The sequence below is a fragment of the Monodon monoceros genome, unplaced genomic scaffold (assembly GCF_005190385.1).
Source record: "Monodon monoceros isolate NGI ecotype Baffin Bay Population unplaced genomic scaffold, NGI_Narwhal_1 Super_Scaffold_19, whole genome shotgun sequence".
In the NCBI taxonomy this organism is placed as follows: domain Eukaryota; kingdom Metazoa; phylum Chordata; class Mammalia; order Artiodactyla; family Monodontidae; genus Monodon; species Monodon monoceros.
The window spans coordinates 13,207,404-13,233,134 of record NW_021703775.1 but is presented as its reverse complement, the minus strand read 5'-3'; the positions used below and the strand labels follow the sequence as shown (position 1 = coordinate 13,233,134).

General features: G+C 43.0%; 1 protein-coding gene across 7 annotated transcripts in view; it reads left to right on the top strand.

The window, feature by feature from the left end:
- Positions 1-25,457, top strand: part of KDM3A (lysine demethylase 3A) — a 65,069-nt gene extending 39,612 nt beyond the window's left edge. For 6 of the 7 annotated variants that reach the window (XM_029231662.1, XM_029231667.1, XM_029231666.1 and 3 more), the window contains 15 exons: positions 3,337-3,551; positions 6,421-6,573; positions 6,712-6,807; positions 7,189-7,316; positions 9,056-9,251; positions 10,534-10,706; positions 11,095-11,331; positions 12,594-12,765; positions 15,196-15,283; positions 16,487-16,617; positions 19,835-19,954; positions 20,035-20,174; positions 21,437-21,613; positions 21,695-21,829; positions 22,408-25,457. In XM_029231662.1, coding sequence (XP_029087495.1) covers positions 3,337-3,551; positions 6,421-6,573; positions 6,712-6,807; positions 7,189-7,316; positions 9,056-9,251; positions 10,534-10,706; positions 11,095-11,331; positions 12,594-12,765; positions 15,196-15,283; positions 16,487-16,617; positions 19,835-19,954; positions 20,035-20,174; positions 21,437-21,613; positions 21,695-21,829; positions 22,408-22,488 — 2,242 coding nt within the window. In that variant the 3' untranslated portion in view covers positions 22,489-25,457. The remainder of the gene's footprint in view (positions 1-3,336; positions 3,552-6,420; positions 6,574-6,711; positions 6,808-7,188; positions 7,317-9,055; positions 9,252-10,533; positions 10,707-11,094; positions 11,332-12,593; positions 12,766-15,195; positions 15,284-16,486; positions 16,618-19,834; positions 19,955-20,034; positions 20,175-21,436; positions 21,614-21,694; positions 21,830-22,407) is intronic. The other variant, XM_029231661.1, reaches the window with a different exon arrangement.
- The last annotated feature ends 274 nt before the right edge of the window (positions 25,458-25,731 follow it).

The window sequence follows — 25,731 nt, the reverse complement described above, 5'->3', positions numbered from 1 at the left end:
TTTCTTGTATTTTCTCCATTCTGTTTCTGAGATTTTGGATCATGTTTACTATCATTAGTCTGAATTCTTTTTCAGGTAGGTTGCCTATTTCGTCTTCATTTATTTGGTCTTGTAGATTTTTACCCTGCTCCTTCGTCCGTAACGTATTTTTTTGTCGTTTCATTTTTTTTTTTTTTTTTTGATGGGTGGTGCTGTATTCCTGTCTTACTGGTTGTTTGGCCTGAGACGTCCAGCACTGGAGTTTGCAGGCAGTTGGATAGAGCTGGGGCTTGGTGCTGAGATGAGGACCTCTGGGAGGCCTCACTCCAGTCGATAATTCCCTGGGGTCTGAGGTTCTCTGTTAGTTTGGTGGTTTGGACTCGGAGCTCCCACCACAGGGCCCGACCTCCGGCCTGGGAATCACGATCCTGCAAGCATGTGGCAGGTGAAGTAGTGGTCCCTCAAAGACACGGACATCCAAATCCCTGGAACCGCCTGGCTGGTGTGCGGCGATGGGGACTGGAGCTGCTGGAGGGGCAGGGCAGTGGCCTGAGGAGCACAGGGCCGCCTGGTGTCTAAAGTTCTATTTTTAAAAGTAACAAACATAGAAAAATTCTGAAGGTTCTAAAACACCACCACAAATAACTACTGTTAACTTTTCAGTGCATTTTAGTGTTTACGTGGTCATAAAATATATTCAAGCATACCTACTTGGCATGTTGTGTATACTGTTTTTTTCTTTTTAATAAATTTATTTATGTATTTATTTTTGGCTTTGTTGGGTCTTTGTTGCTGCGCATGGGCTTTCTCTAGTTGCAGCGAGTGGGGTCTACTCTTTGTTGCAGTACGTGGGCTTCTCATTGTGGTGGCTTCTTTTGTTGCAGTGCATGGGCTCTAGGTGCATGGGCTTCAGTAGTTGTGGCCTGTGGTCTCTAGAGCGCGGGCTCAGTAGTTGTGGTGCACGGGCTTAGTTGCTCTGCGGCATGTGAGATCTTCCTGGACCAGGGCTCAAACCTGTGTCCTCTGCATTGGCAGGCGGATTCAAAAGCACTGCGCCACCAGGGAAGTCCCTATATACTGTTTTGAATTTTACTTTCTCCAGTGCATACTTTCCCAGTTCGTAATAGGAACCACTTGATCGTGTTAACTTTTTTTGCAAATACTTTTGAATAACTATGCAAGGACCCATAATAACAGTGTTGGAAAATTCACTTAACCAATTCCCTTGTTGGTGTTAAGATTATTATGTATTTTTTGCCACTAAAAATAATACAGAAATGATCATCAGCTTGTCCTCATCTCTGATTATTTATTTTGGAAAGGTTATTGGAAGTGGCATTACTGGGTCAGAAGATGTGTGTGTTTTAAGGCTTTGATACGTAAGTTCTGCCAAATGGCCCTGGAGGAAGGTCGCACCTGCATCCATGCCCACTGGCAGGGTTTGAGCATTCCTGTCTCCGTGTACCTTTGCCAGCCGGTGTATCTTTAAAAAATCTTTTCTGCTTTTATAGGCCAAAACTTTCATTTTTACATTGATTTTTTTTTTTTTCTTTAAGTCAAATTTTCTTTAAATTCTTCCATCCTGAGTGAAGAGAAAGGTAGCCTTCTGGTCTTTTTGATGTATAACTGAGCAGTGTTGTTCTGGGTATAGATGAGCTTTCACATATCATACATTTTTCCAGAAATCTAGGTAGTTTCAGTCTCAACTAGTTCTAATCATAAACAGCAGTGTTGACTTTAATTTCTTCCTATTCTCCTCTCCTTTGGTTTTATCAAGATTAAAGATTGCTGATGAACTGAATTAAATGCACGGGCATTTTAATGATCAGTAATTATATCTGTGCTGATAACTTTCAGATTCAGGGTTATTTAATGAAGAGTTTATTTAAGAGTTTTTTGGATGGTAGTTTGTCCCATTCATTCCTGAGTAAATTGCAGAAGCACCATGATAATATGTGTGTATAGCATTTAGAGCTGTGATAACTGTTAACAGAAGTCAGTGTATTAGAAACTCAAACAAACTCACTTCTCTGGTAAAAAGAATATCATGGTTGTAAAAGCAAAGCCTTTTTTTCCCTGATGTTTAGAGTGAAGATCGACACTGTCATTAGTCTTATCAAATTTGTTTCTTATTAAATTCTGCAGATTAAATGGGAGGGGGTAGGGTCTCAGTGGTAAAGCTCAGTTGCCAAATCCTGTTTTCCATCTCCTCTCCATTTGAAATGGCTTCCAAATTTATTTTTTAGAACTATGACTAGCTCTAATTTGGGCTATCAATTAAAATCTTGCATCTATCCTTTGGACTCCTAGAAATTTGCAAAAACATTTTGCAAACAAATGTTTGCAGAAACATTTGCATCTGTTATGCAACTCCCAGTGTCCTTCCAGTTCATTCTGCACAGTTCTGGACAAATGCTTTTCCTAAAGCACAACTTTATGTGTGTCTCGTGGACTCAAAAAGTTTCGGCAGCTGCCCAATGACTAGCAAAGAAATCAAGGTCCCTGCATTTTTCTTGCAAGGCCAAGCTTAATTATTGTCTCTAACATGAAGACCCACAGAACTCATAGTCAGCACTTCTTCCTCTGACTCCTGTAAGACTCAATGACTGTTATGATACCTGTCATACCCTACTTCCCTGGGTGTTTTATGTCTACTTCTGTGTCTCCAGCTAGACTGACATACAATGTTGTGTTTAAATAAGTCCAAAACTATTGCATAGCTTAGGAAAAACATGGCAGATGTCAAAGATGCTGAAAGAGAATGCTGAGAAAATATTCTGCTTTTTGCTCCACCTTCTTAGATACCGAGGCTCATCCTAACCACTGCCTCTTATTCCAGAAGCTTGCATGGTAATTTGTAGCTAGGATTCCTAAGGGTGTTGAATACCTCATGGATCTGTCTGGTCATGGCTTCAGTGTTGTCTAGGGTTAGCCTTCCCCTCCTGAGCATTATTCTTGAAGCAGTAGTTGTATTCAAATTTGGTCAGATTATTTGTCACCTTCTGTTTGTTATCAGTGTACTTCTGTGGTGACTTGTGATTATTCTTGCTATTAAGTTCCAAGTCAGGCAGGTTCAGTAGCTGTCCTTGGAAATGACATGAGTAGATCTTGGTTTGAGTGGAAAGCACAACTCCCTCTCCCTGCCAACCCCCCATGTCTTTTGGGGGGAAAACTTGGAAGTTTTAAAAATCTTTCTATTGATGTTGCCAAGTAGCAAGTGGCTGTAATTAGCCATGGAGATTATAGAAAACTGGGAAGGAAATGCTTGATTTAAATAACATTTAAAAAGTAACAACAAGATGTAAATCACTATTTCATGTACGTAACATCCTTTTTTTATTTTTTCACTCCCTCTAGGTTACAGTTCAACAAACATGGTGTATTGCGGGTAGAAGGCTTCTTAACACCAAACAAGTATGACAGTGAAGCAATTGGCTTGTGGTTGCCTTTAACCAAAAATGTTGTTGGGACTGATTTGGACACAGCAAAGTATATCCTGGCCAACATTGGAGACCACTTCTGTCAAATGGTGATTTCTGAAAAGGAAGCTATGTCAACTATTGAGCCACACAGTAAGAGCATCTCTTAGGGGGTAGGATTTTTGAGTCCAACTTGATTTTTGTTCCTAAATGACACCTAAGTCCTAATTGTATGGATTTCATTTTCACCCAGAAGTGTAGATGACTTTGGTATAATGAAGTTGCATTTTTCCTTTTGTAACAGATTCTGCCTGTTGATTTCATCAAAGTCAGTGATCTATCTGTGGGGTTTGTTTCAGGGCAATTACTAAATTTTTTGTTAAGGACGGTAAAGGTGAGGTGGCGGTGGAATTTGCATAGCCTTACCAACAAGTGTGGACTCACCAAAAGGGGGTTATTTTAAGACAAAGGTTCTTAAGAAAACATTTCAAAGAAGATAATGGACAGGCTGTACCCTAGACCTACTGAATCAGGGTCTGAGGAGGCTGGGACCCAGGCATGAAAATGGGAACAAGCGCAGATGAAAATGATTCTGTTAGAGTCAAGGTTTTCAGGGAAAACTTGGAGGTTCCAGCCAGGTGTGCAGTAAACCACAGAGATCAGTGTGGGTGACACATTAGAGCCAGACCTCCCTCATGGCATCTCAAGGTACGGTGTCGAAGAGGACAGCACACCTCTTGTCTGTGTGCCCTTAGAAGTGAGATATCCAGCCAGAAGCACCAAGGGGCATCTGTCTTTTTAAGTCACACTTTGTTCCATCATTTTATCTTTTCCAAATGGTGGCAAGTTAAAAGTGAAGCCTTTCCATCCCTCTGGTAGATATCTTTTCAGACTTTGCATAGCCAAATATGTTTCAGTATAAGCATCCACACACCCTGATCTTAAGAACTTTGGTTGTAGGCCCCAGGAACTAACTGAAGCTGGCTTACGCACCACAATCACTTACTGGATAAGTTTGAACACTGTTATATCTCAGAGTCCAAGGAATGAGAACTGACATTCCCAGGAGCGGGAATTCAGATCTAGGTGGGGTATGGGATTGTGAGCTCCATGGGCAGCCAGAGTCCTGCTAAAGTGAAGAGCAGCTTTATAATCACTGTTCTGTTGGGGTAGTAGAGACTCTGATAAGTCAAGAATCGTATTAAAGTTATTTTTCCTATAATCTATTTAGGACAAGTGATACTGGTTTTCCATTTTCAGTAGAGATACAAAAGTTTTCTTCTTGTATACTTTTAAGTAAGAGAAGATGTAAAGAAAAGTTCTTAAGTAACTGGTCTAGAGGTAGTATATGAATGACTGGGTTGCAAAAACAGTTTTTTGGAATGTATTAGTAGCTTCCTGAATCGGAAGGGCTGTTTTAAGCTACTGATGTTTTTTCTTTGCTCAAGGTGAGTCGTCTGAAAAATGTGTCCTTAAAGATGTAATTGTGATTAATGTTTCCTCCTTGCCTATTTGATTATCCTGTTCCTCTTTATTTCCTCTGTGACAAGCTGGTCAGCTGGAGAGAGGAACTCACTGTGAGTGATACTGAAAGATGCCACCACAAGGTGTCGCTAGAGAGGGGGGTGGAGGGTACCCTCTGATCCTGAGATTAGGAAGCAGGTCTCAGCTTTTATACATTTATTCTGTCTTTTCAATGACAAATGATCATTAAATAGGTGGCTAAGAGATCTAAGACTACTCTCTAATAAAAAGTCTAATCCAAGTGACCAAGGTGAAGTTCATAAAATCTCATGTGTAAAATGCCTCAACTTCTATGTATTGTGCACTGAGCTTTTACATTGTAATGAAACGGCGGAGGCTCACTGAGCAGTTGGATTAGCTTAAAGCAAACTGAAGTTAGTCATTTCTTTTGTGGGCAGTCTGAAGAAAGAAGTAACCACTGACTGGATTAGGAAAAGATGTTCTCCGTAGAACACGAATGTGACAGTATTGATCCTGTCTTGTTCGAGAGAGAGACAGACAGAAAACGGTCTTCTGATCAGCAGACGTTGGGCTTTTCTGTGACGCAGGAAAATGTCCTCCCTTTGCTCTTACTCCTTGAAGCTTTCTAATGCCGTATGTGGCACTCCTCCATGGTCGGGGGGTGGGGTACGATTTCCTGCCCAGTCCTGGAAGGCCCCTCTCTCCAGTTTTCGGGGTTTGGCCACTGGAACAGATGATGCTACTTCATAGAATTCGTGATTGTGCCTTAATCTGTTGGCGCTACTTGGTTAGTATGAGTCGGTCCTGGGTGCCTGCATCACTCCTGGCTCTAAAAATTGAGTTTCCGACACTGGCCTATGACGGAACCGACTTTGGACCATTGTGCCCCCCACTAGTTAATGCGCTGCTCCCACCAGGTTTCCCTCAGCGCCCTGGGGTTTTTAATGGGCAGTCTGAGTGGTTTCGGGGCATCTGTGAATAACCTGACACTCGACACTGAAGGTTGGGTTTGTGTATTTGAGTCAATTATTTTTCCTTTGGAGAAAGCATGGTCCGTGTTGCCTTTAGAGTCTCAGACGGTCTCATGACCCAAAATGTGAAGAACCACTGCTCCTTTATATTTGTGTCCGAACTCCAGCTTGTGTAACTAATGCTGCTTTTTTCACTGACTTACTCAGCAGGACTTACTATGCAGAGCTCCTTGGAGGGTGGGGTGGGGTGTGGGGATAGGGTACAGCCTGAGCAGGAATTCTGCTTGCACGGAGTTTAGTCTCCTACAGGGAAGTAAAACTGCACCTGACTGCGTACAGTGTGAAGAGGCCTGAGTCTGAAGTACAAATACAAGTTGATGGGAGTGCTGAAGGAATCCAGGAGGGCTTCATGGCGGTGGTGGGGGATTTGAGATGGGCTCTGGAGGCTGAACAGTTAATGGGAACTCCAGTGAGAGGGAGGAATGGCATCAGCTCCCCTCCCACTTCATGTTTTATTTCAGGAGGCCTCTCGTCCCCAAGACTAAGTGATTTATTGATTTTTGTAGGACAGGTTGCTTGGAAGCGAGCTGTCAAAGGTGTTCGAGAAATGTGTGATGTGTGTGACACCACCATCTTCAACCTGCACTGGGTGTGTCCTCGGTGTGGGTTTGGAGTGTGTGTGGATTGCTATCGGATGAAGAGGAAAAATTGCCAACAGGGTGAGAACTGACTTGACTCTTCTCCAAGCCCCTTATACTTTTAAATTAAGCCTTTCATTGGTTTGTGGTTGATGGACTTCTGAAACTTTTGGGACCAGAGTCCATAAAGAGCAATTACTACAAATCAGTTATTTGCAGGCGCTGCCTACAAGACTTTCTCTTGGCTGAGATGTGTGAAAAGCCAGATACATGAACCAGAGAACCTCATGCCTACGCAGATCATTCCTGGAAAAGGTATTTTGTGTGGCGCAGTGCTTTTCCTTTCCCTGTGTTTTGGGTATCATAGAGGCTGGTAGTTCGGTTTTACTTTGTGTAGTACAATCACTTGCTGACTTTATTTTAGTATGTACCATAAATTGTCGAGTAATGTATTAAATAATGTCCCCAAACTTTCTGGTAAAGGCCTTGTAAATAGTTTTGTAAAAGGAAAGAAAATGGCACATTTGGGGCAAGGCATACTTAGGACGTAAAGGGGGGAGTTGTAAGCACCCTAAAAAAAAAAATGCTGCTAAAAAAATGTTATCCTGTTAGAAATATAAGCTTTTGTTTTGTAATGTTGAGGTTGAAAGTACCTAATATCCTTGTTCAGATGTTTGCCTGTGCCCTTTTTTTTAGCCCTCTATGATGTTGGAGACATTGTTCATTCTGTAAGAGCAAAATGGGGAATAAAGGCAAATTGTCCCTGTTCAAACAGGCAGTTCAAACTCTTTTCAAAGCCAGCCTCAAAGGAAGACATAAAACAGGTATTACTGTTTATGCTAGATTCACCATCCTGTGCTTGTTGTCTGTCTGTTTTCAAATAACCCAAGGATTCCTGTAGTATATTTGAAAGGAACATGGGGAGAGCTGTCAGTGGAAAGAGATAGTTCATGGTTCACGTGATATTTTATAGACCCATTCTCAAGTTGCACATTATTTTTGTGGGCCTCGTTTGTAGCCTCTTTGACTAGGCTTTTAATTTTGTTCCTTGAAAAAGCAAAACCCTTTTCTATTATAGTCTACCTAATAAGTTGCTGTCAAATTTGTATAGGTTTTTTAACTTCTCATGTTTTACACAGTAAAAATTATTCAGATAAGCTTTACAAATTTTTTAATTACTATGTTTTACCCATAATATATATGAAGAATTGAAGGAAATAATCCTGAAACAAACCTTTCCGTAGCTCTCACTCCACATAAAAAATGTACATATCCTTGGTGCTCACATGCCTCTTCCTGGTGACATTCCCTTAACCTTCACCATCCCATCTACCCCCCAACTGTCTCCCTTTTTCTTCCTCACCCCAGTAATCATTATCCCACATTGCTTTTAGTAATCAGAAATTAGTTTACATTTTCATAAAGCTGTGCTGTTGAAGGCGGCATAGGTAGAAGAGTTATGATCTTTGTAGTCAGGACTGAATTTGAATTCTTTTTCTGCCACTTTGCAGTTGTGTAACTTTGGCTCAAATGAACTGATGTATATATGCTTCAGCTTCCTCATCAGTAACAGGGGAATAGTAAACAGCGCTGGTAATCGGGCATCACAGAATTATATCACATGTAAAGTGAGGGCCTGGACCACAACAGGAATTTGACTCTCCTTTTTCCTTCTTATGTATGTATAGACGCACTAGCTGAGTTGTCAAGGCAGTTTTTTAAGTAATAGAAAAATAAGTGGTGTGTTCTGTCTGTCCAGTTTTTGTTGTTCTTGTTCAGTTTATGTTTTGAATTCTTTATAGCGCTGTTCATCAATTTTTTTTTTTTTTTTTTTTGCGGTACGCGGGCCTCTCACTGTTGCGGCCTCTCCCGCTGCGGAGCACAGGCTCCGGACGCGCAGGCCCAGCGGCCATGGCTCACGGGCCCAGCCGCTCCGCGGCATGTGGGATCTTCCCGGACCGGGGCACGAACCCGTGTCCCCAGCATTGGCAGGCGGACTCTCAACCACTACGCCAGCAGGGAAGCCCACATTCATCAATTTTTAAAGCCTACTACACTATGCTAAATCAAAAGAGCATTTTCTTTTTTCTGCATCCCATTTCCTTCTGAATTCACAGCTGTATTTCCTACCTTGCCTCATTTATTCGTTCACTCACTCAGCCACTGGGTTTTGAGTGCCTATTCATGATACAGGGCTGAGTTCTCAGGGGAGATGGGCACAAACTGGGTGTTCCAAAGCAAGATGGTGAACGGAGTGATAGGGACATGGACAAGCATGAGATGGGGATACGAGGGTGGGGGTGGATATCTTGCTGTATTTACATTCTTCACTTGCATCTTATATTTTTACTAGTAATACTTAAAAGCTAAAAGATTAAAATCTCTTCTACATAGTTCTGCTCTGTTGTTGAGAGATTACTGCAGTGGTGGTGATGTCCAGGGCTATTAGGTGGTTTTGTTTTGGATATTTCTCTCTTACTGGTGAGCAGTTAGGGGAGAAGGTAAGAAAAGGGAAACGTAATTTTTCAGCTTGTGCAAGATTCTCCTTCTGCACTCACCACAGACTTCCTTGGTTGAAGAAAAATCGACTCTTGGTGCCGGGCTCCAGCAGAGCCCCTCGGTGTTGGAGCCCGTGGCTGTAGGTGGGGAGACTGCGTCCAAGCCGGCCAGCAGCGTGAAGCCTGCCTGTCCAGCCAGCACATCTCCTTTGAACTGGCTGGCAGACCTGACCAGCGGCAATGTCAACAAGGAAAACAAGGGTGAGTGTTTCCTGCCTCCCTGGGAACTTTCGTCTGTTCCCAGAGGGTCCTGGCAGCCTTAGTTACGGTGAGAACAGAGCGGTTAGAAGTAGTGTGGAGCGGAAAGTGGTTCCCTGTAGTCGCCCTGAGACCTGACACACATGCAGCGCCAGAGAGAGAACTTCTGCTTACGATAGAACTCTAGGTAAGGTTGAGATTGTGTCTGGCAAGAATGGAGTGGGCTGAGACGTGTGTGTTTTAATAGCGATCTTTGCCTTTCTGCCTTTAACCCTGTGTGTATTTCCTATTTTGTCTAAGTTGCAACGTTCTGGCTTCAGCTTTACTTTTTTCATCTGTGCTGTTGTCTCAGGATGCTTGATGATAGTATAAAGAACATGGGTTTGGAATCAGGTAGTTAGATTAGGATTTTGGTGATTCTGCTTTCTGGCTGTGTTAAAGAAAGGAAAATTGCAGATCAGTTTCTTTCATGCAAAGATCCTAAACAACATCTCAGTGAATAAAATTTAGCACTATAAATAAAAGAATCATACAGGGTGACCAAGCAGAGCTTCAGAAATGCAGCTGTAGTTTTAACATTAAAAAAGCGCGGGAAAAGTCATGTGAAGAGATACAGAAAAAGAGTAAAATTCAAAGCCTATTTATAATTTTTTTTTAAAAAACCTTAAATTAGGAATAGAAGGGAACGTCCTTAATCTAATGAGTTTCTACAATAAAACTAACAACAAACATCCTAAATTATGATTGAAGTTTTTCATTCGTTGAATAATTTTTAAGTTTCCCTCTGTGTTCAGGCATGACACAGGATTCCTGCTTTCACTCCTATATTGAACATTGTATTGGAAGTTTTAGCTATTTAAGTCAGTAAGGTAAACAGACAAAGAGATGTTAGGATTGGAAAGAAAGGGATAGAACTGTTGGTATTTTTAAGCAATCTAATTATACATGGGAAAAGTCTTAAGAGAATCTGTATTTGTAAACATATCTATCAGGGTTGACAGTTCAATGTTAATTTACAAAAATCAATTGTATTTTGTGTACCAGGAACAAACAAATAAAAAATGCAGTTTACCATAGGATCACCTTGGATATTATTGGATATTTATTTTTTTTAACAGCAGTTGGAAATCCATGTCTAAATCAGTAATGTCATTTATCCTCTTACGTTTTTTGGGTTCTAGTAAATCAAAACCAAGTTCCAGAGTAATTCTGTCAGTAGAAGGCTAGTAAGGGATTTGCCTTTTCAGAATGCTTTTCCACCTGGATGTTTTTGATTTGTTTTTAGAAAAACAACCAACGATGCCAATTTTAAAGAATGAAATCAAATGCCTTCCACCCCTACCCCCCTTGAGCAAATCCAACACAGTCCTCCACACCTTTAACAGCACAATTTTGACACCTGTAAGCAACAACAATTCTGGTTTCCTCCGAAATCTCTTGAATTCCTCTGCAGGAAAGGTACGCATTTATTTTGTTGTTTATTACTCCACCTTGTAAAGAAGAATTGGAGTTAGAGTAGGGAGAAAGTGAAATAGCAGAAAGCCGGATGAGTCCCATGCTTTCCTTCGTGGGTACAGAGGCTGCGTCATTGGCACATGGGCTTCACAGGTTAGAATTCTGGGCTGGGTCATTTTCACCTGTTAACACTTTTTCCTGTACCCACTTCTGAGGGTTGTGATGTCAGGTAGAGGAAGAGGACTTACCTTTTTGAGGGTAAGATTCTTTCGTGGCTTAGCTTCTTTCCTGGATATGTAATGTACGCTCATCCTACCATAATAGGAATGGGGTTTTTGATGGTAGGAAATGACATATTTAAGACTCGTGTTTTTTTTTTTTTCAAATTCAGACAGAAAATGGACTCAAGAATACACCAAAAATCCTTGATGACATCTTTGCCTCTTTGGTGCAAAATAAGACTTGCTCCGATTTATCTAAGCGGCCGCAAGGACTGACCATCAAGCCCAGCATCCTGGGCTTTGACACTCCTCACTACTGGCTGTGTGACAGCCGCCTGCTGTGCCTGCAAGATCCCAACAACAAGAGCAACTGGAATGTGTTCAGGGAGTGCTGGAAGCAAGGGCAGGTAAGCGGGGCCTCTGCTTTCCAACCCACTTCACATCCCCGTCTTGGTGCCTTTGGTAGACTCCTGACAACCCCCCCTCCCCTGCCCCCTTCCTGGATTATAAATGGCATATACTTTATCTCTTTTTATTGTTTACTGTGAATACAATTAGAGCAGAGTGTGGCTATGCGTCACAGACATTCCTGAGCTGTATTCTGTATTCTCTGATGAGGTTTTGATTGCTTCCAACCAGTCATCCTTGGATTTTTGATGAGAGCATTCTGGGCTCTTGGTGATTCTTGTGTGATAAACTGCAATAGGAGAAGTGGGAATATGACTACGGCTGGTGGGGTTTGGGGGATTACACAAAATAGGATAAAAATCAGGCGTCCCTCTTCCATGAATTAGAACCTTGTGCTGAAGACAATCTTAGGTGGCCCTGAGCCATGTGGTGTCAACCTGGAATTGGTGTGTAGTCTCCCAAGGGAAGGAGCCTGCTTTTTAAAGGACAGCGATGTTCAGTCTTAAGGTTTGGTTGATAGTTCAGGAGATGCGTGGCTTCGCAGACCTGCTCCTCTGCCTTCTTGTTTTGGTTCATGTTTTCTGGATCTTTGTCTTCTCTGCTGGGCCAAATGGAGTCCTCAGTAAAGGAACACTTTGCTCTTGGACAAGGCCAGGACTTGGGGAATTGCCAAATAGAAAAATGTATGTATTTAAGCAAAGAAAAAATTATTTTTTTCAGTCCTGTGTTCTAACGAGATTTGCTCTGACAGACCGAATACAGTCCACCAGCATGTTCTGTTTAGATTAGATAATGTTTTTTAAAAGTTGAACTTGTTGCCAGTATTTTAGTCAGGCTCTTTCACATAAAGATCAGGATTTGTGGCTTGTCTTGGATAACCAAAGACGTGGCAATCCAGGGCCATATCCCTGCCTGCTAACAATGAGCTGCAGGCCAGAGGCAGCATCCTCTTTGGACCGGGCGCTCTCGCTGCCTTTGTCTCTGCTTCACATCCCCTGCCCAGCCCTGGGCCTTGGCATTGGTATTCTGTGAGTAGTGGGATCTGAGTTGGAAGGTGTGATCCTTGCTCTTAGAAGCTCACTAGTGTAGTTTGAGGGGTGTGTGTAGCAGGTGACTCAGGGGACTAAGCTGTCACTTTGGGATCTGAGACTGGGGACCAGCCACAGAGAAACACGTCAGCAGCTGTTTGAGGAAGGGCTGCCTCGGGTGAAGGGACGGAGCTGGGGGAGTTCAAACTAAAGCCTTTGTTCTCTCCTCTTAGCCAGTGATGGTGTCAGGAGTGCATCGTAAACTGAACACTGAACTCTGGAAGCCGGAATCCTTCAGGAAAGAGTTTGGAAATCAGGAAGTTGACCTCGTTAATTGCAGAACCAATGAAATCATCACAGGAGCCACAGTAGGAGACTTCTGGGATGGATTTGAAGATGTTCCGAGTATGTATTAAAGACCTTTTAAGGGGGTTGAGGATGTGAAAGGAGGGGGCACGGGAGTAGCAGCAGTCTGTGGCCCTCCAGCGGCAGCGACAGCATTTTCTGTGACTCTGGAGTTTAAAATCAGTGTCTTATCTCCTCTTCCCCTTTCTTTTTACAAAGTTTATGCTTTTGAACTGAGGCAAATTCGCTTCGTAGTTCCTTAGAGAGTGAGGTTTTAGTCACCTCTTCTTCAGGTGGCTTCAGGTCTGTCCTGTGACAGAAACGTGCCCAGGGGGAGGGGAGCACAGAGCCAGGGCTTGTGACTCAAAGCTCGTGGTTTTATGTAGCCTCTTTATTTTTTAAAAAATTGAATTATGTTTAACAAGATAAGTAGAACTGAAAGTGCCAGGGAACGTGAATCCGTTGAACGCACGTTATCCTGGTCACTGCCTGCTTCACCTGGGTGAGGGGGGATGGTGGTGGTAAGGAGGCTTGAGTGTCTGGTGCTGAGCTTGGGCCCTTTCCGTGCATTGGCCAGTCAGTAAACTGTTTGCAAGAACCCCTTCGTCAGCACAGGCACCTGGCCTCATGCTCCCACCCGCACTGGAGGGCTTGGCCAGTTCATTCTTATTAGACTCAATAATTCAACTTTGCTCATTTATCATTCTCATTCTTTCACGACATATTTTTACCTTGTGATCTCCTGCTTCCTTATTTCCCATTACCCACGTTTGCAGGTTATGGCCCGCACTTTCAACGAACTTTAGGTCAAAGGTATAGCTAACTCTAAGTAGGGCATGATGGGGGTTTCCACACGTAGAGGTGAAGGTTGGGTTTCAGACGTAAGGTGCTTCCCTGGGGATCAACGTCTGAGATGGGGGAGGAAGCAGGACCGGGCTGGCGGAGGGGCGGGCTGCGGCGGAGGCCAGGGGAGCCTCAGCCAGCCTGGCAGGGAGCTCTGTAGCAGGCATCGCCTCTCATTGTCTCAGACTGGGCTGAAGTGGGGAAAGTCAGGGCCTTCATCCCCTCACCTCCCTCGGCCTCCAGGTGCTGGTGCCCCAGGGAGGGCATGACCTGGCAGGACAGCTCTCTGCAGCTGACGCAGACCCCAAAGCCGTGTCTGGGCAGCAGGTCCTTTGAAAGGGGATCGAGGGCCACACGTACTACAGTGTGCTTTCCAGTTAGGCCTGGGTTCAAATCCTGACTCTTGATATGTACTTGCTGTGTACGTGAGCTTGGTAATTGCATCTTTCTGGGGCTCACACTTCCTCATGCCTGCAAATGGTTAAGGCAGCCCAGAGTCCACCGCAGCCTGCCTTTTCCATACTGATGATCCTGCTGCCCAGACCCCCCGGTACACCACCCACGCTGAGACGCCACTGGTGTCCAGAACATACACTGTACCCGTATTTTCCTGTGTTTCTTGTCTCCTGGAGTGTGCACCTGTTCAAACTAGGTTATGGGACTCGGTTGACTACAAGACGCTATACAAATGTTAGTCCTCATGAATATAAGGTTTGAAACTGGGTTCCAGTTTCAGTTCTGCTGTTTAATTTCAATAGCTGGATGGCCTCAGGCATATGTCAATTTCCTCATCCAAAAGTAGAAATATTAAATAGTGCCAGATCTCACTGGGATGTTGGATTTAGTTATAAGGACTAAATGGATTGAAACACTTGAGCAGAGACTGGAACACAGCAAGAAGTGAAATAATAGTTATCGTTGCTGTTAATCATAATTGTCAACATATTTTTTTCAATTAGAGCTCCTTGGTTCTTGGTTCCTTCACATTACCTGCAGTGGGTAACTGTGCTATTACAAAAAAATAGTTCTGACTAAACCCTGTATGTGTCACCTAGAAGATGGGGAGGCGGGGGAGAGTGGGCCCTATTAGCCCTAGTTGTCCCTGGACAGAACATCAGGTAGCTTCAGTCTCTGAGCAAAGTAAGTCATTTCTATTTCGTGCTGGCCTCAGAAAACTGGGTTTTCTAAAATCTGTGGCCCTTTGATTGTTAAATTGCTGTTCGTTAGTTGGGGGGCTGCTCGCTTCTTCTAGAACACTGTACAGGAGGAGATTGGATCTGTCAAAACACCGCCTATGTGGAATAGACAAAAGGGAGTGGCTGAAATCTCAAGGAGTAGCAGTTGAATAAGCATTTAGAAAAGACAGGGCTGTAATACAAACTAGTTGGTGATCTTCAGTTTGCTACCCCTTGCTGCTTCCTGGGTATGAATGGATTTCTCAGCACTGTAGAAATAAAATAATTGGCCATTTGCAGGATGGGAATATTGAAAAATAACATTTGTATACCAGATGTATCAGGTTATGAAGATCTTGCAGAGATAAGTTTTATTTGCATTGTTAAGGCTTAAAGTGCTAATTTGCCATCCATTTTGGTCTGTTTCCGAGTTATGAACAGTAGCAATTCAGTAATTCCGGTTACCTTGCAGACCGCTTGAAAAATGAAAAAGAGCCAATGGTGTTGAAACTTAAGGACTGGCCACCAGGAGAAGATTTTAGAGATATGATGCCCTCCAGGTACGATTATGGGGAGGGGAGAGATGATCCTGTCCTTGACTTGGTAGGATAAACTTTTCTTGAGGTGGTAAGTTGAAGTTACTGACTTTTAAATCTGGCTCACTAGTGAAAACTCACGCATTTCCACTGTAGTGCTCTGCCAGAGAAGAGGCCGACTCAGACGTGCACACACTGATTTGGAGGCAGGAGTGAGATCAGACGTGCTGGGGTTGGGTATAATACAGTGATTACATTGCTTTAGACAAGACAGCAGAATTGCTAGATCCATTTTCCTGAATTGAGCTTGAACCTTGCAGAGAATCCTCAGAACTAATGAATAATATATCCCTTAGTGTCACTACTTATCATCAGGAATTTGTTGCTCAGATTTTTGTCTGCAGTATTCGAGATCATTTTTTTTTTTTTTTCCTGTACGCGGGCCTCTCACTGTTGTGGCCTCTCCCGTTGCGGAGCACAGGCTCCGGACGCACAGGCTCAGCGGCCATGGCTCACGGGCCCAGCCGCTCTGCGGCATGTGGGATCTTCCCGGACTGGGGCATGAACCCGTGTCCCCTGCATCGGCAGGCGGACTCTCAACCACTGCACTACCAGGGAAGCCCTCGAGATCATTTTGATATATATGTGTGATGTAGGAGAGAAAGAAGATGTCTTTGTTCATAAGCACTATAATTCTCATCTTAAATATTGGTTTTTTAAAATTTATTTTCTATTGAAGTATAGTTGAATTACAGTGCTGTGTTAATTACTGCCGTACAGCAAAGTGAATCAGTTATACATATCCATACACTCTTTTTTTATATTCTTTTCCATTATGGTTTATCACAGGATATCGAATATAGTTCCCTGTGCTCTACAGTAGGACCTTGTTGTTTATCCATCCTATATATACCAGTTTGCATTTGCTAATCCCAAACTCCCACTCCTACGCTTTCCCAACCCCCTCCCCCTTGGCAACCACCAGTCTATTCTCTATGTCCCTGATTCTGTTCCTGTTTCATAGATAGGTTCATTTGTATCATATTTTAGAATCCACATATAAGTGATATCATATGCTAATCTTAAATGTTGTTAATGATAGCTATCTCCATCTTCACGAGCACAGATATTTTCGTTGTTCCTTTTGGTGTAGAAGGAACAAATCAAATCCCACGATATATTAGAAACACAAGCTTATTTTGCAAATTCACGGTTCTCTTGTCCTAGGTTTGATGATCTGATGGCCAACATTCCACTGCCTGAGTACACAAGGAGAGATGGCAAACTGAACTTGGCCTCAAGGCTGCCAAACTACTTTGTTAGGCCAGATCTGGGTCCCAAGATGTATAACGCTTATGGTAAGGAAGAAATGGCTCACTTGAAAAAATTATTACAGAAGTAAGGCAAGTCAGAATGTTTGGAACATTGATTTTTGGGGAGGGAGAGATGGAAAACTTCTATAACCCTAACCCTTAACACAGCAGTGGTCTTCATTTTTGCATATTTCCTTTCATTCCTTGGCCACGTGTATGTATATTTCCGTTTCATAGTTGCAGTTGTAGGGCATATGCCGTTTAAAAGGTTTCTCCTACACCTAATATTATACAGTAAAATCTTTACATGTTGCTTAATGGTTTTTAGTGTGATCGTTTTTAACGGTTGCATGGTACATAATTGAATGAATGTAATTTTATTAATTGTTTTAATGTTGCCGGACGTTTAGGTCAGTCTGCTAGCACTCCAGCTGTTTCAGCATCTACTACTCTTAAATTCAATGTTCTGTGTTGGTGGGTAGTAGTTAGCTACTTAAGCTAGTACTGAAAACACCTTGGAATTGTATTTCTCCGATTTATTTCCTTCCTCCCATAATGATCCCAACTCCAGTCTCTCAGACTTGAGGGTGGCAGGCCAGAGTCTTCTGGCAGCTTTGCCATGTTCTCCAGATGCTGTTGGGAGAGGGAGGGCTTGGACCTCAGCCCCCCACTTCTTCTGTTCCGGTGGGGTCGCCCGGGGAAGCGCCTGGAGTGAGCTCAGGGGACATTCCAAGAGGGGAGTTTACCTTGGGAAGTTGCCACAGCCTAGATGCCCAGATGTTCCCTTCCCCCGAGCCCTTCAAAGAAGCTGGATGGCTGGGACTTCAGGGCATATTCTTTTCACAGGGAAGATTTGCAATGAATTTACGTAAATGGAGGCATTTTTCCACTAAAGCAAATGGTGTAATGTTGCAGAGTGATTATCCATGCCTTATAGAAATGATGCAGCTTTACAGGGTAGAAGTGGTTATCTGAGAAGTTCTCAAAATAAATAGTCGGCTTGGTTTAAATGGCTTGACAGCAACTCTTTTCCTCCTAGATACTAGCAGATAGAGGGCAGTGTTACTCTATAACAGCTTTTCCTATCAAAATTGTTCCCGTTCAGAGTAAGCAGTTAGGGATTGAAAATAAAGAAAACGTGTTCATTTTCGAACACCTCACACCTTATCATAAACATCATTAAAGAGCAGTCATTTTTCAAAAGTTGGGTGACTGAGCCGTGACTCCTCTACAGACGACGTAGAGTGAAAGGCTCTTTGGAAAGACCATACAGTCACCCTCTCTCCAGCTCCAGCACCAGCACCAGTTTTACACATGGGGACCAGGACTTCAGGACAATAGAGGGGACAGTGACCTGATCAGGATATCCAAGGGGCATCTAGTGGCAGGTCTGGGAGGAGGACTTAAGTCTCCTAATTTCTAGGCTTGACCCAGCCTCCAACCCCAGTGCTCTGTCACCCAGCAGCCCCTACGGTGTCAGCTTGTGTTCTTTTCATAAAAATCCATGGTGTGTTTTGTTTCAGGATTTTCTATTTTCTGGGAATCCTTTCCCTGGGACCGTTGTTTTTGGTTCCATCTGAGTTCAGGCTCTCTCAGTTTAGAGCCTGGTTTTATCAGTGTGCCATCACCCGTAGCTGGGATTGGCTGGACTTGGGGCTGACGGCTGGGTAGGTGTCGTTTCCTTCCTCTTCTGCGGAACACTTTTTACTCAGTTTGGCAACAGCCAAACCAGCAAGCGGCTTCTGACGAGGCTCTGAGACTTGCTCGCCTTTCCTTCCTCCTCCCAGCCCCGTCTCCTTCCTCCTGCCCCGTGTTAACCAACACCCTGACGTTTGTGTTTATCGTTTCCTTACATTTATAGCTTTACCGTATGTTTGTGTTCCTGCAGAACATTCTTTAGTGTTTAACCTGCCTTTGCGCTTTATATAAATGCAATCAGACTTCTGGGTGTTCCTCCGTGCCATCGTGAATAACTGTTCATTTCATTCGTTTGCCTTCTCTCGTGTTAATTGTTTTTTTCTCTTCTCAGATTTTACTTGTTTATTTTGTACTATAGAAAATTTTCCAAATGCACTGAAAACGTGAGAGTCCAGGACAGTGACTTCCCATATACTCATCCCCCAGTTACAACAGCTCTCAGGTTCTTTTTCCATAATTGTTTCCTTATTTCCTCCCTTTATATTTTTCCTTTACTATTTTAAAGGAGATCTCATATATTCTATGATTTTTGTCCAATATCTGTTGGTTTACCTCCTCCTAGGGCTGATATTTCAGCAAACTGGAAAGAAAGGAAAGTGCAGCAGAGCCCTAGGGCCATGGTCCGCGGTTGAAATGATAAGGTCCCCTCTCCTGTGTATAGCTGCTCCTAAACCACAGGCCCCTGCAAGCCAGAGAGAAGTTCCTTGGCCTCCGAATGAGACAGGGCTGCTTCAGGGCCTGGCAGGTTAGAATACAGCCTCGGCTTGCCCACCCGAGCTATGCTTGGCTCTGCTGCCCATTCAAGAAGCAGTGACTGCATGTCAGGATGTGCGTCCAAGGTAACCGCAGGGCTTGACGAGCCTCAGGGTGAATGCTGAACAAATGAGCCTTCTCCTGGGGTAAGAGGTTAGTGTCTCGGATTATGAGTACCAGCGTGGACCTCATGCTCAGGCTCACCTCTTTCACAGTTGAGGGATCCAAGGAACATGTGGGCAGCGTTCCTTCTTGCACTGAGTACATAGTCATTTGAGGTCCCAGCTTTACACGTTTCTGAGGGGGGTTTCTGTTAGACTCCCCATCTTACGTCTTACCCCAGAGTCCTTCTAGTCTGTGTCAACCAAAGCTTGAGCCCCCCTGCTTGAGCAAACATCCTTCTGGCAAATCCCAGCCTCAGTAGAGTCCACCGTACTGTTCCCGAGTCCTGCTTTCTAGGTTTGGCTTTCTTCTTTTCTTGCCAGCATATTGACTCATTAAAAAAATGTTTAAAAATAATTTCATCAAGGATTTTTAGTTGTTCTCAGCAGGAGGAAACCTATTTTGCCTATCACCAGAAACAAGTGCTAGTGTTAGGAGTTGGTTTTTTATTCTTACAAGTAAACATTTAATAAGAACTTTTTTCCCCAAAGTTGCAAGGATAAAATAACTTAATGTTAAATATTGTTCCATTACTTTTACATGATTAGAAAGGTAGCTTTTAAGTTTTGTGACCACATATTCCAGGGAGTGGGAAAGACTCAGGCAGTCTTTGCTGTCTCGGTAAATTTAAGGCATTTTCTGTTTGCAGGATTAATTACTCCAGAAGATCGGAAATATGGAACGACAAATCTTCACTTAGATGTATCTGATGCGGCTAATGTCATGGTCTATGTGGGAATTCCCAAAGGACAGTGTGACCAAGAAGAAGGTAGGGTGCTGAGCATAAAAGTGGGGCTTATTCTCTGAGCTGGGACGTTGTGGTCTGATGTTTGCTCTCTCTTGCTCCAGAAGTCCTTAAGACCATCCAAGACGGAGATTCTGATGAACTCACGATAAAGCGATTTATTGAAGGAAAAGAGAAGCCAGGAGCCCTCTGGCACATATATGCTGCTAAGGACACAGAGAAGATACGAGAATTTCTTAAAAAGGTGTGCTCCTTACCCTGTGGCATGTGGAGAGAGAGATGCAGAATAGCAGTGTTACACTACATGTCGAGACCTGACTGGGTTACTGGAGAATAACCGCAGCTTCAAAAGTTAGATCTGTGCATCTCAGATTGGATAGGCTGAAGCTGGTTGCTAAGGAACAACGATTTCTAGATGAGCAGGCTCACACCTCTGAAAAGAGGGAAACTTATCTTTTTTCTTATGTCTGTGTGTTATGTCATAGTGCATTTGGAGGTCTTTGTGCTCTCCCTTCAAGGTAGTTCCTCTGATGATCACGTCGTGTCTATTTGTTTTTATTGCCTTAAAAATCTAAGCACTTCAGAAGTCCACGTATCATTTCTTTGCTCTTGATAGCTGTGTTCCAAGTGAGTTACTAAGGTCCCTGTTGGTTTTATCCACCCTCGTTTAGTAGTAGGTCAGGAAGACCTCACACCCTACTGTGGCCATTAGCTTATGCGGGAAAGGGATACAGGGACTTTGAAGATTCCAGGTTTCCAGCAGTTAGCAGGTTGTTCAGCAAGGGTTCTGTGTGGAAGTTCTAGGCAACTGGAAGGATGGGCATATTCAGTTTTTAACCTGTTCGCCACTGAGGCTGCTAGTTGCGGCCCAGATATTTGTGGCTGGTATTCTTCAGTTGTTCATGAGGAGTGGATAGGAACGCTCCTAGCCTGCTGCCTGGTGCCAGGTTAGACCCTTAACCAGCATTTGCTTCAATCAAGATGTTTCTCGCTAAGGATAATTTGACTCTTCCAGAAACCTGCCGGTCGCCATACTGTCCCTTTGATAGCGTCACCCTGCGTCTGTGCTGCCAGATACTGGGTCTAGAGTGAACGAGGTTAACCTGCAGCCAGCTGTGGGGCTGCTTCATAACTCAAGTTGTCAAGTGAATACAGACGTTTAAGAACTGCAGTGTAGCAAGTCTATTTCTAAGGAGCTTAAGTCTACTGACATTCAAAAGCCTAGGCCAAAATACTGTCCCGACACAGTGTTTACAAAAATATGCAGACTGCCACTCACGGTTTACAGGAAGTGACAGAAGGGAACGAACCCACATTTTCTTTCAGTCTCCCCTTGGGTCATTCAGTTAATGTCTTTGAGTGCTATTTTCTCTTTCTGCCAACAGGGACACGTGTTAAAGAAGGCCTGACATTTACTGACTGACTGCCCACACTGTCCGGGGGCAAAATGCCCTCACGGAGACCCAGCATGTCACTCAGTTTCATAATACTTGGAATGTGTTCTAGGTATCAGAAGAGCAAGGTCAAGAAAACCCCGCAGACCACGATCCCATTCATGATCAGAGCTGGTATTTAGACCGATCACTAAGGAAGCGTCTTCATCAAGAGTATGGAGTTCAGGGCTGGGCCATCGTGCAGTTTCTTGGAGATGTGGTATTTATCCCAGCAGGAGCTCCACATCAGGCAAGAACCATTACTTTAGCCTTTATTCTCCTTACGCTGTAAACTTCGGCATGTGTGACTGTGTGGCTTGTTGTCTTCCAGGTTCATAACTTATATAGCTGTATCAAAGTGGCTGAAGATTTTGTTTCTCCAGAGCATGTTAAACACTGCTTCTGGCTTACTCAGGAATTCCGCTATCTGTCACAGACTCATACAAATCATGAAGATAAATTACAGGTAAAAATGGCCGTGATTCCTGGCATTCTCTGCCTCTGGCTCCGTAGCTCCTTACCGACCCTATAAAAATAATCAGCAAACTTGGCCATGCCACCGCACCTGGTACAGTGGGTTGATGAACTGGCTCTATGTCTAGTCCTGCTACCTACTTAGGCAAAGGAGGAATAAACATGGAGGAAATCTCATTTTGGTTTAGAGGCTTTCAGTAGTGAATCATCTAACATATGATTCCATGTTTGGAAAACGAGGGAAATAGATAAACTCTGAAAAATAGAGCTGTACCTTGGGGCTTGCTTGTGTCTGCACTCACTGGGGGCAGGGCCACGTAGGATCAAAGCCTCTGGAAGGGGGAAAATGAGCTTTTAAGTTCTTCAAAGGAGGCATGGGTTTAAAATGTGTATAAAATAACAGCCTAAAGGAGCCCAGGGGCCTTTCAAGTATTATAATAACATTTCATATTGAATTTTGAGTTTTAAATTTCAAGAGCATGGTATAAAATTGGTAGGGGGAAGGTTTATTCTTACGGACAGATTTTAGATCTCATGGTAAACTGACCATATTTTCTCTCGTTTTTTCAGGTGAAGAATGTTATCTACCATGCAGTGAAAGATGCGGTTGCTATGCTGAAAGCCAGTGAATCCAGTTTTGGCAAACCCTGAGGGTCCCAGAGGCGCCTTACCCCTGCACATTGGAAGTGAATTACTGGCAGCTGTTCAAACTCTTCAGGCAGGAATCCTGTGGACTTTGAGACTCATGTTACCTCATCTTCTTTTTTAAACTGTACCCACCTGGTAAGGGTACTCTGTCTAATGTATATTTCTAGTGTTTACAGACACTAAATGTGTATATGTAGTAACTATTTACAGAACATGCATCCTTAAACTGTGACTTCTCACCTAGTGCAGAGCTTCTACCCAGCTGTAAAAACAGAACCCCGTATCAGCTCTGGAACAAGACCTGCAGTTACTCCCCAGCTGTGTGGTTGGACAGCTTAGTCAAATGGGTTATAACTCTTAGGAATCACCGCGCAGTTTATTTGGGTTGTGTTTTGTTGTGTCTGAGCACCCTCTCCCCGACTCCTTAGGGTTCAGAAGGGCAGTGGAGGAAGCGACCACCGACGTTTGGATGTTGTATTGCCTTAGGACTGGCATTATATAGCAGAGGTCAACTACTGCACCATTCTTGGGGTTAACCATCTTTAGTTAAACGGAGTTTTAATTTAAATGAAGCTTTGCTAATTTTAAGTGTTAAGCATTTTGCATTAAAGTATTCATATAATGTTTTGACTCTGTTTATTGGCATTATTCTCTGGTTGCAGAGTCAACACACACTTCATCAGTGTTACAGGTGTAAGAAAGAGTTTGCGCCAGGAACTCATCTTAAAAGCACAGAAATTTGATGCTCTATTGATTTCTGAGTGGTTATTACAATGCTAACATGGAAACAAGCTTCTCCCCAGCCAAGCTGAAACTCCTGTCACACTTTCGTAAAGAAACACCACTGATTAACTACCTTTAGAAGTGACAATTAACCAAAAAACCAAATAGTGACGGGTTAAATGGTTCTGAAAAGGTAAGAGATCAAAATTCTTTGTCTCTCTTCTGACCCATTATAGTTTAAGAGTTTACAAAGGAAAATGAAATTATTCATTAGAAGTTTTAGAACAGTAGTATCTAAAATAATCATCTCTATGAAGGAAGAAAATAAAGAAGCCACTTTCCTATAGCTCATTGATTCTCCTAGACAGCTGTAGCTGTACTAAAAGGAATTAAATTGAAATCAAGTCGCGTAGACAAAGGCCTAGAGCCTGGATTTTTACCTGTGAGCTCAGAGTAGGAGATCGAAGATCCCCGCCTAACGTCAGCCCACTTCAAACCAAAACCTTTCATGGATGAACTTTCAAAAACAAAGTTTTCTGAAAAGAATAAGTAGAAATATCTACCTATCTTAGTGGGAAACGTCTTCCCTGGGAATTTCTTACCAGAAGCTTCTTTATACAGTTTTGGATCTAGAATTGGCACTGTTGATTAGAAATCTCCAATAGGCAAAAGAAGAGGAAAACTTGCATTCTCTATAGAGAAAATCACCTTCAAGCCAGGCCTCAAAGGAGTCCCACAGATAGTTCCAAGGACTGTTATTCACAATCAAATGCACTGTATCCACAAATATGAAAACTGAAAGCTACCACGAGCAAGAGTCAATGCAAACCTGAAGCTGCCATATTAAACGTGCAGAGTTTGTAGGTTCTGGAATGATCCAGCACTTATTTTATATTCTGAAGTGTTTAGTGTGTTTGAAGAAATGAGAGTATAGGAGTATGATGAAAGAATGAGATTGCCAGAAATGACCAGATTTGGAAAGAAGCTGAATAGAACTTAACAGAAATGAGACATGATGGTTAAAATTAGAAATTCAGCACATGAGTTAAGTGGCAGAAAAAAGTTCTTTTACAAACTGAAAGATTGGTAAAAATAACACAAGACAGCACTGAGTAACAGGAAACTGTAAAGAAGTGTTAACTTATAAGGCGGACACGGAAAAGTATAGGTTTGACCATCAGTGACAGAGAATTAAGAGACTGGTGAGGGAGGGTGACATTCTGAGACTGAAATTTTTCCAGTACTGACATGTCAGATTGAAGAAGCCTAACTAAATCAAGCAAGATGAATAAAATAGCCACACCTGTGCCCAAAACAAATAGGTTCTTAAAAGTACCCAGAGGGCTTCCCTGGTGGCGCAGTGGTTGAGAGTCCGCCTGCCAATGCAGGGGACACGGGTTCGCGCCCCGGTCCGGGAAGATCCCACATGCCGCGGAGCGGCTGGGCCCGTGGGCCATGGCCGCCGAGCCTGCGCGTCCGGAGCCTGTGCTCCGCAACGGGAGAGGCCACAGCAGTGAGAGGCCCGCGTACCGCAAAAAAAAAAAAAAAAAAAAAAAGTACCCAGAATGGGGAAAAACATTGTAAACCTTCAAAGAGGTGACAGACTTAACAGCTGACTTCCTAACAACAACAGGGGGAGTCAAGAAAGTAGATGCCACTCTTACTGTGCCAGAGAACATGCCTGAAAATAAGTCTAGACACAGCAAAATGATTTTTCCCTGTTCTTACTGACATTTTCAGATAAAAGCCAGAGTTTCTCTTCAGGCCCTTGCTGAAGGAACTTTTCAGAATATCCTTAGGATTAAAAAAAATAAGAAGAAAAAGAAAAAAAGAATATCCTTAGGAAAAAAAGTAACCCACATCATGATGCAAGAAAAAACGGTGTACAATGGAAACTGTAAATTCATGGATAATCTTAAGCAACAGTGGAACAATATTTTTAGAAGTCTGGATAAAGTTCCTCTAAAAGTTAAACATAGAATTAACGCATGATCCAGCAATTCCACTGCTATGTTTATACTCAAAAGAATTGAAAGCAAGGATTCAAGCAGGTACTTGTAGACTCATGTTCATAGCAGCATTATTCACAAGAGCCAAGAAGTGGAAACAACCCAATAGATGAACAGATAAACAATGTGGCATATCTATACAGTGGAATATTTCTCAGTCTCTTAAAAAGGAAAGAAATTCTGACACAGGCTACAACATGGATGAGTCTTGAAAATACACTAAGTGAAATATGGCAGACACACAAAAGGACAGATATTGTATGATTCCACTTATATGCGGGACAGTCATGTTCCTAGAGTAGAGACAGGAAGTAGAATGATGGTCACTGGGGCTGAGAGCAAGGGGGACCGGCAGTTACTGTTTAACGGTTACAGACTTTCTGTTTGGGATGATGTTGTACAACATTGTAAATGTCCTTACTGCCACTGAACTGTACACTTAAAAATGATTAAAATGGTCAATTTTGTGTTACGTGTATTTTAACCAAAATAAAAATTAACTCCAAGTAGGAAA